The following is an 18,005-nucleotide window of genomic DNA, read 5'->3' on the forward strand; positions in this document are numbered from 1 at the left end:
TATCAGTTGTGTATATCTTATTGCTAGGATATTGTTAATAAGTTTTAATTCGGTATCGATATCGGATTAGATTATCAATTATCCTATTCACCCCCACTAGAGTACTTTCAAGCCCTACCTGCATTGTTATTTATTGTAGTGGCCCAGTGCCGTCGTCATGGCGAGTCCTGCCTGATCTCCTTTTTTGTTTTTTTGGTTTTCTACGTCTGCAAATGCCGCTGTCGGCATCTAGCATGGGAGAAAGCCTTCTAGCCCTGCACCAGAGCTACCGATCCCTGATCTCATCACTGTCAGCACCCCTAGTGCAGACGGCGTGGGATAGGGTTTGTACTTTTTTATTTTTAGAAAATAAAAAATGTTTTTAAATCTATAAAAAGTAAAAAAAATATTTTTAGCTCTAAATAACATTAATAAATACCTAATTTATTAAATTTGTCCATTAGTTCATAAAAGTTAAATTTTTACCATAGATTTGACACCCTAGATGTTAAAAAATTAGATTTTTACACTAGCAAATTAATTTTTTAATAAAAATAAATTTTATTAATAAAAATCCAAACGTTCAAAGACCAACGTCACCATCAAGAAACTTTATATCTAGTGCAAACTAACATAAGATGCAATAAAATAGTTATATCCCAAGAACAAGAAGATCAAACATGTAGCCAACCCTCATCTTGCTCTAATACTAATGCATACCATGCATAAAAATAACTCTTATTTAGATATTAACTTTCCTAGATCTTTTGAAGGATTGCCATGCATCTATTCTTGATCTTTGAATAACGAATGCAGGGCGACCACACAGATGCCACGAGAAGCCCCCGCATAACACACCGCGACTAACGCATATATCATAGGATTAATGAAGGGGAAGTGATGATCGTAGTATGTGTTTTCTCTATATCTCTCTCTCTTTGTTAATATTTACATAAGTGCATTTGTGTAGGGTAGAAAACAAAACTATAGCCCTTTAGGATTAGGAACCGGTTTACTAAGGAACTGGTTTGAGCCCACTTAGGACACACCCACTCAATAGGATGAACACACTAATTAGACCCACTAATTACTAACATATATGTAAATTTATTGAGGTATAATTGCAACCCCGACTCTATACGTAAATCTAGGGGCTGAGCAAACGGGCAATCAAGTTTTTCACCATTTTAGATTAAACTAAACCAAGCTGACCGTAAACAATAAATGGAACCACACCAAACCGAATTGTTTCGGCTCAGTTAGGTTGGTTTTTTGGGATTCATCATCCCCCACCACCATGAAGGACTAAGCTTCCACCATGATCGCAACTTAGTATGACAAAGGATTTCAATTCACTAGTAGAAAATCGTGTATCTTAGACGGAATATTCTAGACGAAAAATTTTTCGTCTACTTTGCTATTAAACTAGACGAAAAATTTCTGTCTAGAATATTTCGTCTAGGATAAAACATCCCAGATGGAAAATTTTGTCTAGGATAGTATCCTAGATGGTTCTTTTTTTATTTTTTTAATGGCCAGGTATCCTAGACCGAAATTTCTGTCTAGGATACATCCTAGACGGAAATTTCCGTCTAGGATACTTTGGCCCATATAAAAAAGGCAAAATGACTAAATTGGTATATTTTATAGACACTAGGTAACAGATTGGTATATTTTTTTGGGTTTGGACAAAATGATATATTATATAGACTCCGGCGCTATATACCCCTCAAGTTTGGTCGGATTGATTTTTCCAGCCTATTTTCTCACATGACGGCTCACGTGTTAGCGAGATTTATTGCACAAAACCCCCTTAATCTAAACTCAATCTCAATTTATTACACAAACCCCCTCCATCTAAACTCAATCTCAATTTATTACACAATACCTCCTCCAACCCCTCTTTGCTGCTTGACAATATTCTCCAAATACCACCTGTAGGTCTCCTCCAACCCCTCTCTCAATCTGATCTTTGCACTCCACCCCATCTCAGGCAGCTTCGAGCTATCCATGAGCTTCCTAGGTGTCCTATCAGGCTTTGACGAGTCCTAAACCAACTCCTCTTCAAACACAACCACTTCCTTCACCATCTCTACGAGCTCCTTAATAGTCCCAAACCAAATCCCTCAACGGTGAACCAAAGCAGGTAACAGACAGAAGGCCAAGATGGGTTCAACCACACCTAGTCTTTGTTCCCTATTGCTCCTAAATCAACGTCAAAGCTCTTCAGTCACTTCTCTCATAATTTTCTTCTTTTAGTTCTAGGTCACCCCAAAGGAAATTAGGAAGAAGAAAAAAATAAAAATGAAGGAAAAAAACTAAAAGTAGAAGCGCCAAATGACTAATCTTTTTCTAAAACGGAACTGCAACAATAGAGGCACGCCAAGAGAGATCAAAATTTGAGAAAATCAACCGAACCCAACCAACACAAATTTTCCACAAAACCCATCAAATTCCCTCACCAGAAACAGCTGATCAAAATTTGAAAAAATCAACCCAACCCAACCCAACCAACAACAAATTAGGCTCATAGAGGATCAAATCGAGACCAAAACCGATGGGGTTTTTTATGGATCGAGATGGACCTTTAGCTCCGGCTGTCTGCTTCTCGAAGTGCATCTCGCGAGCCATCTTGGCCTTCTGTCTGTTGCCTCCCCCTATTTCCGACCTCGATGATAGTGTTTTCTCATGAAATCTTCAAATCAAAACAGGTAGCACATGGGAATATTCCGGGTGGAAGTTATGGAGGCCCCGATGAAGCCTAGGGTTTTGAGGCGGCGGTAGATGGTGGGTCCGACGAGGCCCCGGTGAGGGTAATTTACTTGCTGATGAGTAAAAGAGGAGGAAGGAGAAAGGAGGTTGTTTTGTAGTTGAGGGAGTTTTATGAAGGGGTTTTGTGCAATAAATCTCGCTAACACGTGAGTCGTCACGTGAGAAAACTAGCCAGAAAAACGGATCCGGCGAAACTTGAGGGGTATATGGCGCCGGAGTCTATATAATATACCATTTTGTCCAAAGTCAAATAAAATATACCAGTCTGTCACCTAGTGTCTACAAAATATACCAATTTGACAATTTTACCTATAAAAAGATAAGCACATCAAATTCCCGCCCAAAATCAAAATCCCCCACCCCCACCCAAAAAAAAAAAGAATTTCCACCCAAAATCGAAATAAGAAGCCCTCCCCCCTTGTAATTCTCTTTCTAACTCCTTCCCTCCCTCCCTCTCTCTCTCTCTCTTAGTAACCCCTTTCCCCTCTCTCTCTCTCTCTCTGCGCCGCTGGCAATCGATCCTCAACGCCGTTGTCAATGGTGACGCCTCCGCCGTCGAATCCTTCGAGCGTGTCCTCAGCAACTCCCTCCGCAAGATTCCGTCGCAATCTCCGCCTCCCGATGAGATTCCGGCGTCGACCTCGTTGATCAAGGTCATTCGTCAGGCTCAGTCGTCTCAGAAGTCACGGGGTGGCACTTATCTCACCGTTGATCAGCTTATTCTTGGGCTTGTTGAGGATTCTCAGATTGGTGATTGCCTCAAGGAGGCTGGTATTAGTGTGTCAAGAGTTCGATCCGAGGTGGAGAAGCTTCAGGGTAAAGAAGGGAAGAAGGTTGAGTTGGCCTCTGGCGACATGAATTTCCAAGCATTGATAACTTACAGGAGAGATCTCGTCGAACAAGCAGGAAAGCTCGACCCAGTCATCGGCCGAGACGAGCAGATTCGGTGAGTAATCAGAATCCTTTCTTGTCGAACGAAGAACAACCCTGTCCTCATTGGCGAACCTGGTGTTAAGTTCTGTTCCTTATCTGATGAAATCGATGCTTCTGTCTGCAGCTCATCCTTGGATTAGAAGTTCTAGTCAGATTAAAGTGCCCCTTGATATTCTAATCTTCCGACTGGTGAAGTCCTACACGTGTTCTTCATCATTGCGCAAATCTGCTTTAAGGGTGCGTATTTATTGATATATTGGTTTCTTTATTGCTTTGCATCGCTCAGTTTCTGTAATGATATCTGTGGACACCTGAATTTAAGATATAGTTTTTCTTTATTGCTTTGCATCGCTCAGTTTCTGTAATGATATCTGTGGACACCTGAATTTAAGATATAGTTGTTGGTTTAAAGTAGTTCAAGTAGTTAGCTGATGAATTAGATTGCTGATCGAATTGACAGGTTTCTTGGCTATGGTCTTTACCATTGAATGACTAGATTTTTGTTATCACTATTTCTAAGTATACAGTTGTTGATGTATAATGTTTGTAGAAATAGTTGATAGTATATGAAAGGAGAATTATTTATATGAGATATTAATGAATGAAAAGCTTTCTTTTTGTCTCGCAGGCTCTGTCAAAGACATTGGCTGTTGACGAGCTAATTTATTTGAAGGAGCAGTTTGCACTATTGGAGCCAAATAAGAATGGATGCATTACCCTGGAAAACATTAAGATGGTTAGATATCCTTGTGATACATACTAATACTTCTCAATAAATTGCAATGCTAATTTTTTTCAATGCGGAAATTTCGGCAGCACCTCCGGTGCGCAAGGTGCACAACAGATAACTCCTTATTACTTGCTTACCAGGCCTTGATGAAAAATGTTACTGATGCAATGAAAGAATCCCGTATTCAGGACTTTCTCGTCTCGGTAATTTGATATTGTTCTATCCCACTTGAGTTTTTATTTTTGACCCTGTTATATTTTCCAACTGAAATTAAGAATGAAAACTTTGTTTTCTTCCATACCAGTTGAGTGCCCTTAAATACAGAAGGATGGATTTTGATGAATTCTGTGCAGCTGCACTAAGTGTACATCAGCTTGAAGGTCTACATAGATGGAGTGACATTTGCAGAAATTTCTACTTCCTGAACTGGTACTAGTGGAGTGACATTTGCAAAAATTTCAAATAATTGCAGTTTTAAGTCTCGGCCTGGAAATAGCTTCCAATTGCATGAACAAGTTGATGATTGGAAAGTCAATTATCTCTTAGGTTTGAGATATAAACTTAACAATAGTTGGGAGTAATTGTTTCAAGATAAAATATTAGCTAAAATGCAGGTTGTTACTGTTAAAAATGATGTGATAAATTTGACACTCAAGCTTCCTAACATTATGCAGGAAGGTTTATGTTGCAGAGCCGAGCGTTGCGGATACAATTAGGATTCAGGATCGGGCTCTTGTCGTTGCTGCTCAGCTCTCTAGCCGATATATCACTGGTTAGTTTCATCAACTTCAGATTTAATTGTTTATTTGCAGAGAGTTTTATATATTGTGGACTTGTTATATATAGTAATAAATAGCACATAAGGAGAAGCACATTAAAGGGAAGGTGTTAGAGAGACACAAGTAACAAATAGCACAACGAGCAAAATCTTATGATAATCATAGGTGCGCATTAGAAGGTTTTAGTTGGCAATACTAACTTTGTTGGATACAATTACAAAGGTCAGTTATTTTTCAAGTGATATTGGAATAATGGGAGATAAGTAACAAAGAGATTACTCGTAAACTTGTCTTTCTTATTATTATCTTCGATATTCTTCTTACATGTTCGATACATTGCTTATTCTAGGTGGCAGAAGTGCAGAAGCAGATTGAGAAAGTAAGCACACAATTGGACAAGCTTCAGAGTATTTTTGGATCTATGTCAAAAATTTATGATCGCTCTAGTATTTTGGATCTATGTCAACAATTTATGTATCGCTCTAGTATTTTGGTGAATGTATTTGTTCGCGGGAAAAACCGTTGCTTTCTTCATTAATGATTCCATTGTACACTCTTGTAATAGTCTATCGATTACAAAGATCCGGTCTTTTTATAAGATCCGGTTACAACGAAAATCAAATTGAAAAGAAATGAAAATTACAACTTTGTTTCCTTGTTTGTCGAACGAATCGCGAGCTCCTGTTTTGCGGTCGCTCGCTTTTGTGGGTTCTTTGCCTGCGCCGGGGTTGTTTGCCGTGGACCACCGCGCGATCTAGATCCGGTCGGATCTACGCAGTACAACGGGTATTATTTCACCAAGGAAATAATAGCCGGGGAGGATTGTTTCACTAAGGAAACAATCGTCCAAGTCTCGGGATCTAAGACCAAGCTTAGATCCGGAGTGTAGCAACGTAGATCTGAGATCCGGTCCTCTCGAACTCCTGCCTTATTTGGCGTTGATGATCGTCGAGCACCAGATCTGGATGTGCAAGTCCTCGAAGTCCCAAAGCTTGAAATCTGTTAATCTGAGCGTGATCACAGCGGCTTCGCCTCTCCAAAATTTCCAACCCTCTCAACATGGAACAATGCGGGGTGGCTTATTTATAGGCTTACCCTCCACTGTGCCTCTGGCACAGTGGTGCGCCGGCCACCAGTGGTCGGCGGCCACGAGCCACCAATAGTGGCTTCGGCCGGGCCACCTTGGTGGCCGGCACGAGCCACCTCTGGTGGCTCGGTGTGGCGAAGCACCAGTGCCGCGACGCCACTAAGGTCGGCTCCGGCCACCGAGCCACCTATAGGTGGCTCGCCACGAGCCCACCATGTGGTGCTCGGCCACCGAGCCACCATGGCTGGTGGCATCGGTGGTGCGCCAGCCACCTATAGGTGGCTCTCGCCCACCGCAGCCACCACCTGGTGGCTTCGGTGGTGCGCCGAGCCACCTGTGGTGGCCGCCGACCACCACAAGTGGCCGGCGCTACGCAGCCACCTAGGTGGCTCGGCCACCGAGCACACTTGGGGCTCGGCCACGAGCCTCCTGGTGGCTCGGTAGCCGACCCTCCAGTGTTTGTCGTTTTGCCTCTTTGTGCCCTTCCCGTGGGCGGGGGGGGCGATTCTGCAGTGTGATAGCGTTCGGCATTCGAATTTGCGATCTGATTGCAGTAAATTCCGGATCCCGATGGTAGACAGTAAATCCGCTTCTGAGTTGTGAGTCCGAAACGATCTTGATTCGATCGTCATTCTGTCCGCAGTAGGGCTTTGCGTTGGATGACTCGTTGACTCCTCCAACCTTTGGCCTTGATTCCACAACATGTATGGATCATTCCGTCGCTTTGATGCGATTAGTCAATCTCGTCGCCTCGGTTGGTTGTCGGGTTTGTGCGAGCGGGATAAAAGGCGACCTAATAAGCAATTTTATATGCCTACAGTACCCCCTCAAAGTTATTTCAGTCTCGTTCTTTATAGAGAGTCCTGGAATACTTTTGGATATGCATGTCCAACCTTCAGTCGCGTGTAATGCGACCTTGGAATGACTTGTGTTCTTGATTCTTCAAATCCTTCAGGCCTATTCGATGCTTTTGTCGCAATGTCCTTTAAGGTTTCCGTGCTGCATTTATTGTTCTACCGTTTGTCCGGAATTTTAACATTGAAGTCGATTCTCCTGATTTGTGAATCTTCAGCTCATAGAATTGACCATCGATGCTCTGGCGCTCAGTTTTATGCTGCAACGCTTGTCCGGCGTTTGTGTGCTGAGTTTCCTAAGAATATTTTTAGAAAAATCTCTCCAGAGAACTTCTCAACCAAAAATTTTTAGGGAACAGTGATATAACCATATATTATGGAGTTAAGAAGCAGTTTATTACTCGTTATACTTCGGGACAAAAGCAAGACAGTATACTTTAAGAAAGCAGTTTATACTCGTATACTTTTCGGGAGTAGAGTAAGAAGCAGTTTTACTCGTATACTTTTCGCAGTATGACTTTTCATTGCCAAAGCATTGATAGGCGTTGACGGAGGGTACGTGTCCGGCGTTGACCTTAGGATTTTGGACGTCGGACGTGGAAAATTTTTGCTTTTGGCGGGGCCAAAAAAACGCATTGACTGGCCGTGACCTAGCGTTATGCGTTGACGGCCGTTAACCCTAGGTTTCGATTTTTGCTCGCAACGTCGTTGACTGGCGTGACCTAAGTTACGCGTTATCCGACACGTCTGACCCTGGGGTTTGACCGCGTACGTGACCTTTTGATCGCCCAACGCATTGACTGCAGTTGACTAAGGCTTACGCGTGTCTGGCGTAGAACCTTAGGTTGTGAACGTTCGTATGTTGCCTCAGGTCTACTGAGACCAACTAAAGAAGCTGTGAGTCATGTGGCTTTCGATATTTATAGGATCTTTTGGCAAATCCTCAGCCATCAACGCCGGTTTGATGCCTCCTTTACCGACGACCGCTGTGAGTCGGCGCTAGCATGCGGATTGTTTAAGTTCCGTTCCCGCATGTGACGGTACGCCTAAAAGAGTTAACCCTTTTTTTAGTGCCCTACGATATTGAATACGTAACTTCGTCTTTTCTCCCTGCTTTGAAAAGACCTAAACAGCAAGTGTAATCAGACGTTGACTTAGGATTTTTGGCAATCCTCAGCCTTCAACGGATTATGACAGCTTTTACCGATTACGCTTTGAATCGGCTACATGCGGATTGTTTAAGTCCGTTTCCGCATGTGGACTTATGCTAAAGAATGAACTCCTTAGACTGATGCCTACCGATTCGAATACGCTAGACTTCGTCTTTTCTCACGGATAGTACTACGGCCGACGCGTGTTAGGCTGTTGACTTTAGGATTTTGGACTAACCCAAGCTTTAACGCCGATTTGATTAGCCTTGCGACTTACCTTTCGAGTCGGCCTAGTCGGGCTAGCATGCGGTTTGACGAATCCGTTTCCGATGCTACGTTGTGCTATGGAGAGCTGAAATTCTCTCTAGACTTGGTAGTTGCTATGATGTTGAATACATAGGCGTTCGCCATTGTTACGGGAATAGGCTACCTGGCAACGTTATTAAGACGTGACTTATCCCTATTAGCGCTTCGGTATGAGATACCCAGATAGACTCTGGTCGTTCTTTTCAATCGCCGTAAGAAGACTAAAACCGCCGAACACGTGTTAGCGTGTCGACATATCCTTTCTTTACGATTCAGGATGACATTCCCCATGCGTTGTAACGGCCCATGGATTTTGATGTTACTAATAACAACCTGCCACAATTTGAATATGTGGACGATATTCTTTTCTACCGTTAAGAATCTAACGGCAGCGCCGGGTTAGCGCAGACTTCTATCCTGCTAGTTTCAGGATAAGAATACCCCAGACAACTCTGCGTGTCTTTTTGTACGGAAAAAGGACTAAACGCAACGCTGTGAGGCGTTTGACTATCCCTACTACGGATTCGGCATAAAAATTCCCTGCTACCTGTGAAGCCACGATTTTAGAGGGTGAAAAAAGGTGGTGCTTCTCTTGGCAAAGACGAACCCCCGAAATGGAGAGGAAGAATTTTTATATTCTATCTCCCGACAAGTGAAGCAGACAGATTTTATATCTATCTTCAACTGGAAAGGCGAGACCGAGGTGATCTCCACCTCAGAATCCAGAAAGGTGACAACTGAGGGGGATCTCCACTCGCAGAAATCGAAAAGATTCGGATAACCCTAACTGTCGGAAGGTTGTTACCGAAACAAAGATGGAAGTTTGTTTATCGATTGGAGTGAATGGCGGTTTTGCGTCCTAACTGTAGCGCCAAGGTTGAACCAAGCAGGAGTTGAGATGACCCTAACTGTTTAGGAAGTTGATCACTCATTGAAAGTGCGACCTCTCGTTCATGGAGAATCGAGGCAGGGGATTTGGACTGTAGTCCTAACTGTATAAGGTTGACCAAGTGGTGTTTGAGACAATCCTAACTGAGGAAGGTTTGATCGCTCATTTGGACCTCTCGTTCATGGGGGAATCGAGAGCGCGGATTTGACCTGGTGGTCCTAACTGTAAGAAGGTATTGACCAAGGGCGTGTTTTGAGACAATCTAACTGTAGAAGGTTTTGATCGCTCATTGTGACTCTCGGTCCGATGGGCGGCAATCTGAGAGCGGGATTTTGACTGTGGTCCTAACTTGTAAGAAGGCTTTTGACCAAAGGGGTGTTTTGAGCAATCCTAACGTAGAAGCGTTTGATCCGTCAATTTGTGGACCTCTCTTCATTAGGGGGAATCGAGCAGGGATTTGACTGTGGTCCTAACTGTAAGAAAGTTTTGACCCAAAGTGGTACTTTACGTCCAGACTCTAACAGAGAGAGTGTGAGTGCATAGACATTGTAGAATGGGAGTTCTTTATTCATTACATTGTTGTGGTTTTGCGGAACTTCCCATTACAAAATCGGATCCACCCAGTTTCCTCTGCCCGCGGAACTGGTTCGACATTAGTATTAGTTAACTAACCGGGTTATCCTTAAGAATATAGCTTAATATTACTCCAGGAACTTCCGTCAAAAGTGGGCGAAACAGTTTAGAGCTCATGATACCTATTGCGAGTATCAGGAGTAGTGTAACTCTTATACCGTCGGAGGATTGAGAAACAGCTTTATACCGTATACCTTTGAGTTGTTGAAAACATTATACTCGTGTATCTTGGAGTGTCAGGAAGCAGTTTATACTCTTATACGTCGGAGTTGTGCCCATTCTCAATTGGCTACCTCAGCGTTTTATGACGCCGGCTTTCAACCAAGGTCTGAATGCTATTCTTGCAGAAGCAAAGCAATCCTTGGTGATGACACGACTCCTGTTCGTATGCACCAATAATTTGCGTCCGTGAGTGTTGCTCAGCTTCCTCCTGATTTTGTATAGTGGCGTTAGCTTGCATCTTGTTACCCCTTCAAGGAGGGATCGAAGATGGCTGGAACGTCTTCGTCCCTTGAAAGAGCTAACTCTCTTTTGGTAGTCTCGGACCCGAAGTCTTTGCTTGCTCCTTCGGCATTGCTGTGTGATGCTTGATTAGCCACCAACCAGCAGCTGCAGGTGCTTGCCCTTACCACGAGAGCGAAATTGAGTCCAGCGGATTAACGTCGCTTTGGTGTCCCTCTCGGGCTTCTTCCTTCTAAGGAATCGCTTCAGGGCCTGCTTCCCTCGACTTTCAGATCCTTCAAGTGTCAGACGGTGCTGTCCGCATTGGTCCAAATACGTCTAGGACAGATCTATTATGGCAAGTCTGGAGTAATGAATTCCTCCTGGTGATGTGGGTCCCGCAATGCATCGCCATTGTTCCGGAACGCTTTTGACGAACCGGTGTCGACTAACTCCCCGCGTCTTTCTACTTCTCATGCGAGCAACGAATCCCGATAGAATATCCGGTGTCATCATCAAAGAAGATTGGCCAGCAAACTTGGTCTCCAGTGTGCATCCCAGCTGTTCACGCTTCCTAGCTTGAGGCGGCGGTACAATCGAAGGGCTCGCGAAGCAGTTCGAATGAATGACCGCACACAGAGGCGTCATTTGCCGGAAATCATACCCAGGTGCGATTTTGAAATAAAATCAAATCTGAGTCGGGGAACGCCTTCCCATGAACGGCACAACTTCTCTCCGCCCCGTAGTTAATCAGGACTGAACTTCGCCGGATAGGGGATCGATTGCCATTCTCGTGGGTATGGAACAGGGAATCCTGTTTTTTGCGTTCCTGAGCGCGATCAATGTGTTGATTGTCTCTTCGAGTCTTTGATCTTCAGTTTCGTCCGGTTTCTTCGCCAAGCACCGCCCGCTCGTTTGACGGCGAGGATCATTGATTACGGCAGTTTGTAATCCTCATCTTTCCAGATTAACGCGGGTTACGACGCATTCTGCTCGGCCTTGTTGGTTCGCCAAATGCTTGGAATTTGCTTGGTCATGCAATTATCTCTCATCTGCTGGGCATGGCATCTTCCATCTCAAATTTTGAAACTTTCTTTCTGCTTAGCCCAAAGCGTATTAAAAGCATCTTTGCCATTTCTTCCGCGCTTCATCATAAATGAACTCGCGGGTTGTCCTTCGCTGTAACACTGTTGTATTGGTCCGACGCGACAGCAAGCAGGAATTCCGATGTCTTCACTTCCTGAGGCAATGCTTGTCGAATCCCCTACCATAAGTTCGCTCGAGTGCGATGGCTCCGGACTGCAAGACAGCGGTTACACCCCGGACGCTTCCAAAACGACTTGAGATCAATCTTTTCGGATGTCTCTTTGCTGCGTCCATGTTGGCGGTGACCCTCGAATCTCCGTGTCCTTTAACCGCCGTCTTCTTTGTCGAAACACGCCTATGCCCTTGGTTTTGGCGTTTCGGTATACAGGCCTTCAGAACACTGAGCAATTCTCCTTGGACTACCTTGATGCAGTTGCAGCTCAGCACAGTACCGCCCGAATGAGCTTGAACAAGGGCAGCTGAGCTTTGCTAAGCCCTCTCAGAACTTCTCGTTCTATGGCTTTGTTGCGTACCCCCGATGCTAAGATAGTACAGCTCGTTCCGTTTGAAAGTCAGAGCAACCTATCGTGTGTTGCGCACGGCATTTCTCAGGTGTATAACTGTAATCATCATCAGAGATCGATAACGTTTCCCATCTGAGGGAGAATTGCCTTCCTTGGACTTTCAAGAAGTCACGGCCCTGAAGACATTGCCTTTTGGGCGTGAATTCTCAGCGGGGGCTCCTGAACTTCAATGCCGCAAAGTAGTAGCCCTTGGGGCGACCCCCCAAGCATGCTGCGTTGTTTGGGCTTTTGCGTTACGTGGTGTCCAACACGTTCTTGATTGGAGCTTTGCTTCGCTCCTCGCGGAAGTGGACCGAGGCGCTCCAAGATACTTCTCCTTCGGGAGGATTCTGCATGATCTCCGGCGGAAGTTAGCTATGCGGAATCTGGCGGCTTAGCTTGTTAGGGCCGAGGTTGAACTTGTTGGAGGCTTGGGCAAAGGTTGCTCCTTAGCCTGAATTGCCGCTTCAGACTTTGCCTCCAAACTTTGGGCACACCAGATCTGGTGCGGCTTCTTTGTCTACCTCTGCTTTGCCAACTTTCTACGGCTTCTTCGGCTTGAGCCCGTGCCTGCGCTGATAGTGCCGCGCGTTTTGCGGATGCTGTCTATTCCAGCGTCGAACGATTCCGTTTGACACGGATCATCCATTGTTGGCGGCTTGGAAGAGGTGCGTTCATGCTGTTTGTTGAGCTGTTTGCCCTCTTTTGTTCTTCAGATCCGTGTTGCTAGCGATCCCGTCAACGGGACTCCCATGGCCTTTTGCGAATCGTTTCGGTAGCAAGCGTTGACGTTGCTATTGGCGGCGCTCTTCTTCGTAGAGAGAGTGCACCACGCCCCCTTGCCGCAGAGAAGGTTGGCAGAGCCAGAGATCTGACGCTGTTGAATACTCGAGGAATCTCACCCGATTGCGACTTTGGATCAAACGGGCGCAGATCTTCGTTTGGTGGCGCTTCGACTTCTTCAAACCAACGAGTTTTTTTTTTGGGAGGAGAACTTGGACTTCTTGGACTGGCGGGGGAGTAGACTGGACGAGGATGAAAGGTACTCTCGAACTTGCGTCTGATCGAACTCGCTATTCGACCTCCTCCACGACCGGGATCTGAGATCTGCGGCTGCGACGCTCCGATCTCGTCGGCGAGTTCCGGTGGCTCCCACTGTTCGGTCGCCAGCTATGTTCGCGGAGAAAAACCGTTGCTTTCTTCATTAATGATTCCATTGTACACTCTTGTAATAGTCTATCATTACAAAGATCCGGTCTTTTTATAGATCCGTTACAACCGAAAATCAAATTGAAAAAAAATGAAAATTACAACTTTGTTTCCTTGCTTTGTCGAACGAATCCGCGAGCTCCTGTGTTTGCGGTCGCTCGATTTTGTGGGTTCTTTGCCTGCGCCGGGGTTGTTGCCTGGCCCACGCCGCGATCTAGATCCGGTTCGGATCTACGCCAGCTACAACGGTATTATTTCACAAGGAAATAATAGCGGGGAGATTGTTTCACTAAGGAAACAATCGTCCAAGTCTCGGGATCTAAGACAAGCTTAATCCGGAGTGTAGCCAACGTAGATCTGAGATCCCTCCTCTCTAACTCCTGCCCTTATTTGGCGTGCATGATCGTCGAGCACCAGCAGCTGGATGTGTCAAGCTCCTCGAAAGTCCAAAGCTTGAATCTTGCTTAGTTTCTGAGTTCTTGAGTTCAGCAGAGGCTTCGCCTCCCAAAATTTCACCCTCTCAAGATGAACAAGGGGGTGGCCTATTTATAGGCTACCCTCACTGTGCCTTGGGCACAGTGTGGCCGGCCACCTAGGTGGCTCGGCGGCCACCGAGCCACCAATAGGTGGCTCGGCCACCGAGCCACCACCTGGTGGCTCGGTGGTGGCCGAGCCACCTTGGTGGCCGCCGAGCCACCAAGGAGGTGGCTCGGCCTCCGAGCCACCATTTGGTGGCTCGGAGGTGGCCGAGCCACCCCAAGGTGGCTCGGCCACCGAGCCACCTAGGTGGCTCGGCCGAGCCACCACTTGGTGGCTCGGCCACCGAGCCTCCTTGGTGGCTCGGTGAGCCGACCTCCAGGGGTTTGTCGTTTTGCCTCTTTGTGCCCGTCTTCCGGTTCTGTAGTTGATAGGTTCGGATTCGATTTGCTGATCTGATTTGGCAGTAAATTCGGATCCCGATTAGGCAGTAAATCCGCTTCTGAGTTGGAGTCCGAAACCGATCTTGATTCGATCGTCATTCGTCCGAGTATGCCTTTGGTTGGATGACTCGTTGACTCCTCGAACCTTTGGCTTGATTCCACACGTGTATGGATGCATTCCGTCGCTTGATGCGATTAGTCAATCTCGTCGCCTCGTTGGTTTGTCGGTTTGTGCCGAGCTGGATAAAAGGGACCTATAAGCAATTTTATATGCCTACAGTATTATTTGAATATAATTGAAATTGATATTGGAATGTAATTAGATTGTGTTGAGTATAATTGGATATGAATATGATTTGGTGTTGTGCTATAATGTGTGCATGTGATATTATATGCCATGCGAAGTAGGTTCTGCATAAAAAAAAACTACTCTAGCATCCTAGACGGAAAATTTTGTCTACGATGCTATCCTAGATGGAATTTTCCGTCTAGGATGTATCATAGACGGAATTTCCATCTAGGATATATACATCCTAGACGGAAAATTCCGTCTAGGATAACCCTAGATGGTTGTTTTTCCGTCTAGGATGTAATCTAGACGGTATTTTATTCCGCCTAGAATACATTTCCGTCTAGGATACTATCATAGACGGAAATTCTGTCTACGATGATGTATTCTCGACGGAAACAAACTAGACCATTATTCTAGATGGAATTCCGTCTAGGTTAACTATCCTCGACGGAAATCAAGCTATCCTAGACGGAAAATTACGTCAAGGATGCTTGATTTTTTACTATTTAATAAATAGAAATTTAAAGAAGAAAAATAGAAAGAGAAATAAGGAATTTGAAAGTTGAAGGAGGAAGGGAAATGAAGGATTGAAGTTATTGAAGGTTGAAGATGATAACTTGGTTTGCTTTTGGAATTTGAGGGATAATCTCTATTCTTTAGTCAATAGTCGGAGACAACTTGTTTTTTTAAGGAAATTGGATTTGCTCACGTGGGCAGGTCCCAGAAAGAAATGAGCAACTCAGAATTGGCGAAAGGAAATAGAATTTCATTATAAGGTATTAGTCTATTGTTTGAGAATTTAAAGCCAATGGGAATTGTGGTCGGTTCGTTGAAGTCAGGTTGAAATTTTTTGAACCTGACCTGAACAGTACAAACTATGAAACGGAACCGAAAAATAACATATCGGACAGGTCGGTTGGTATATTCAGGTTACACCTGCTCAGCCCTACATAAATCTGCGAAGGTCTTCGTTAATAGTATATTTAAACACACATGCATATAAATGATTTGTTACACTTACTGAATACCTTTTTGTTAATAGTATAGTTTACATACCTATATTCATTATGGATTACTGGCCAATTTGGGATTATCTGATCTTATAATAAGAAGTTTTGTTTTTCATATCTTGTCTTTTATTTGCTTTCCCGTAGAATCAGATCTAATTTCTTCAGGTTGATTCGTTCTGCTTTGCTAATAATAGGCCTTGAGCTTTTTACTGGTCGTTTGAAGTATCAAATCAATATCGTAAACTATGAGATGAGAGGATGAGAGGGGCAATTGGTTCACTGGGACTGCGCCTGAATTAACGATAGTTTTTTTAACAGGTATCATCATCATCATCTCAAGAAAGTCCCGCAAAGTAAGCGAAGAACAAGAAACAATGAACTCGCAAATGTTTACAAAGCCTCCAAAATACATGCGTCAGATATTAATCCATCCAAAAATTTAGCCAAGTATTGGAGGAAGTTTGATAAAATCCAACACAAGCAAATAGGCAGCAGCAACACGCTTTTAATGGAATGATTTCGCTTGTAAGTATGTATACTCGAAATTCATCACAAAGTGGTAATAAAAAGAAAAAGATTAATTTAATGAGAGATGGAAGATAGCATCATGTCATTTACACATGCTTAGTCCCGGCCGTGTTCTAACCCCCACTTCCCCCACTTGCTCTCAATCAAAAGCAAGCATCCAACAGGCAGCAACAGCATAGGGCTGCCAAACTGCAAATTGATCCAAAAAATTCAGTCTTATTCCCTTGTTTTGGCTTTTTAACCCAAAAAAAAAAAAAAAAAAAACAGAAAAAACCCATAATTTTTCATCATCATCAAACGTCAACACCGAGAGAGATATTGAGACCGAGCTCAAGAAAACTCACCATCCTTGCATGAATGATGGCCCATTGCTCTGCTGTTGTTGCTGAGGCGGCGGATGGACATACTGAGGAGGACCCTGCGGCATGTATCCCTGACCAGGTGGTGGATAACCGTGCTGAGGAAGCGGGTAGGCGTGCAGGCGGGTAACCGCTTTGTTGCGGTGGGTGTCCTGGCGCATACCCTTGCGGTGGATATCCTGGCGGAGGGCATGCATCCTTGCTGTATCCCTCTGGTGGGTACCCTATAGCCAATCAACAATCCATAGATCTGGTTGGAAAATGATAAAAAAAAAAATCTAACCCTAGAAACAAAAAGAAGGGAAGGAAGAATGGTGATTACCTTGAGGTGGAGGGACGCCGAGGGGTGGTGGAGGGGGGTGGTGGTGGTGGTCGTGATTCATGACTTAGACTTAGAGAGAGAGAGAGAGAGAGAGAGAGAGAGAGAGGAGAAATTGGCGGAGGAGAAAATTGGAGAAGAAGATGGGTGGTTTTTGGGAGAAAAGTATGCGGGAGGGATTTGTTTTATAGAGAGGAAAACGGAAAAACGTATGAATGGGTAGGCGGGTATATTACAAGGTTGAAGTTTGGTGGCGCTGAAGACACGGACTGCTTGCTAACGGGAGATAATGTGTTATTTTAAAATTCGAATTCTAATGGCTTTTGCAAATAGTGTCCCAGTTAATGTTTATGTGAAATATTTACTAAACCTATATTGAAAATAAAACTAAAGTGCCGTCTATATCCATGTCATTTTTTAGTTATACTAGGTTTTATACACGTGTAATGCATATGGTTAAATAACATGATTAAGTATATTTGGCTTATTTTCTAACTAAAATTTATTCCTCAGTTCAACTTTAATAATTTATGCTCACTTTTGTCTCTAAACTTTAATATTGCGATTAGTTATTGTCTTTGATGTTTGTTTAAATGAGCTACACTCAATTTAAAATTTTATTTTAATATTTGAATTGATAGAAAACAAATATAATTTAAAGCTAATTTGAATTTTCATATTATTTTGACTGACATGAAACCAAGTTTTACTTGAGAAAGTATAATGTTGCAAAAGTAAAAAATATTAAAACAGTGTTATACAAGGAAGATGAATATTTAAAACAAATAAGGCAAAATAATTGCTTAAAAGCATATGCTAAAACGATACAAAAGAGAATATAAAGTTTGCTCCTAATCATTAATAGACTTCATAAAAATTATAAATTAAAGATTAATGCTAACTCTAGTATACTTTAATATGATAAAAGCATTTGCAAAGCATATAAAAGTACTGAAAAAACTCATGAAACTCTCTTCTAAATATTTCCAAAATTACTCAAAATAATTAAATTATTCTATAAAATATTTACAAAATATTATCTTTTATTCCTTCTATTTTATTTTTTTACTGAGCTAATATCAGTCCTTCCTCACCTTTATCTTTTTCCCGGACAATTCTAGAGTAGTATCTTCATCATGTACTCGATTGTGATATCAGGCTAGAG

The 18,005-nt window shown here is 43.5% G+C and overlaps 1 protein-coding gene and 1 long non-coding RNA gene across 2 annotated transcripts; one reads left to right on the forward strand and one right to left on the reverse strand.

Moving 5' to 3' along the window:
- LOC109835348 (chaperone protein ClpB1-like) lies at positions 2,537-5,691 on the forward strand. Its single transcript, XM_020403324.1, has 8 exons — positions 2,537-2,578; positions 3,498-3,697; positions 3,768-3,921; positions 4,313-4,420; positions 4,555-4,617; positions 4,719-4,843; positions 5,089-5,186; positions 5,543-5,691. The coding sequence occupies exons 1-8, from the start codon at positions 2,537-2,539 to the stop codon at positions 5,566-5,568; spliced, it is 816 nt and encodes a 271-aa protein (XP_020258913.1). The 3' UTR covers positions 5,569-5,691.
- LOC109832355 lies at positions 16,024-16,641 on the reverse strand. Its single transcript, XR_002244726.1, has 2 exons — positions 16,507-16,641; positions 16,024-16,351 (listed from the first exon to the last, which is right to left on the reverse strand). It is a non-coding gene; the product is annotated as an uncharacterized LOC109832355 (long non-coding RNA).

This window comes from Asparagus officinalis, chromosome 3 (assembly GCF_001876935.1).
Source record: "Asparagus officinalis chromosome 3, Aspof.V1, whole genome shotgun sequence".
NCBI lineage: Eukaryota > Viridiplantae > Streptophyta > Magnoliopsida > Asparagales > Asparagaceae > Asparagus > Asparagus officinalis.

Excerpts from the sequence above, each read along its gene's own strand:
- LOC109835348 (XM_020403324.1), top strand. The coding sequence starts at position 2,537 with ATGGGGTTTTTTATGGATCGAGATGGACCTTTAGCTCCGGCT. Across the intron at positions 3,922-4,312 it reads TGCGCAAATCTGCTTTAAGG|GCTCTGTCAAAGACATTGGC; the intron begins GTGCGTATTTAT and ends TTTGTCTCGCAG. Across the intron at positions 4,844-5,088 it reads AATTTCTACTTCCTGAACTG|GAAGGTTTATGTTGCAGAGC; the intron begins GTACTAGTGGAG and ends AACATTATGCAG.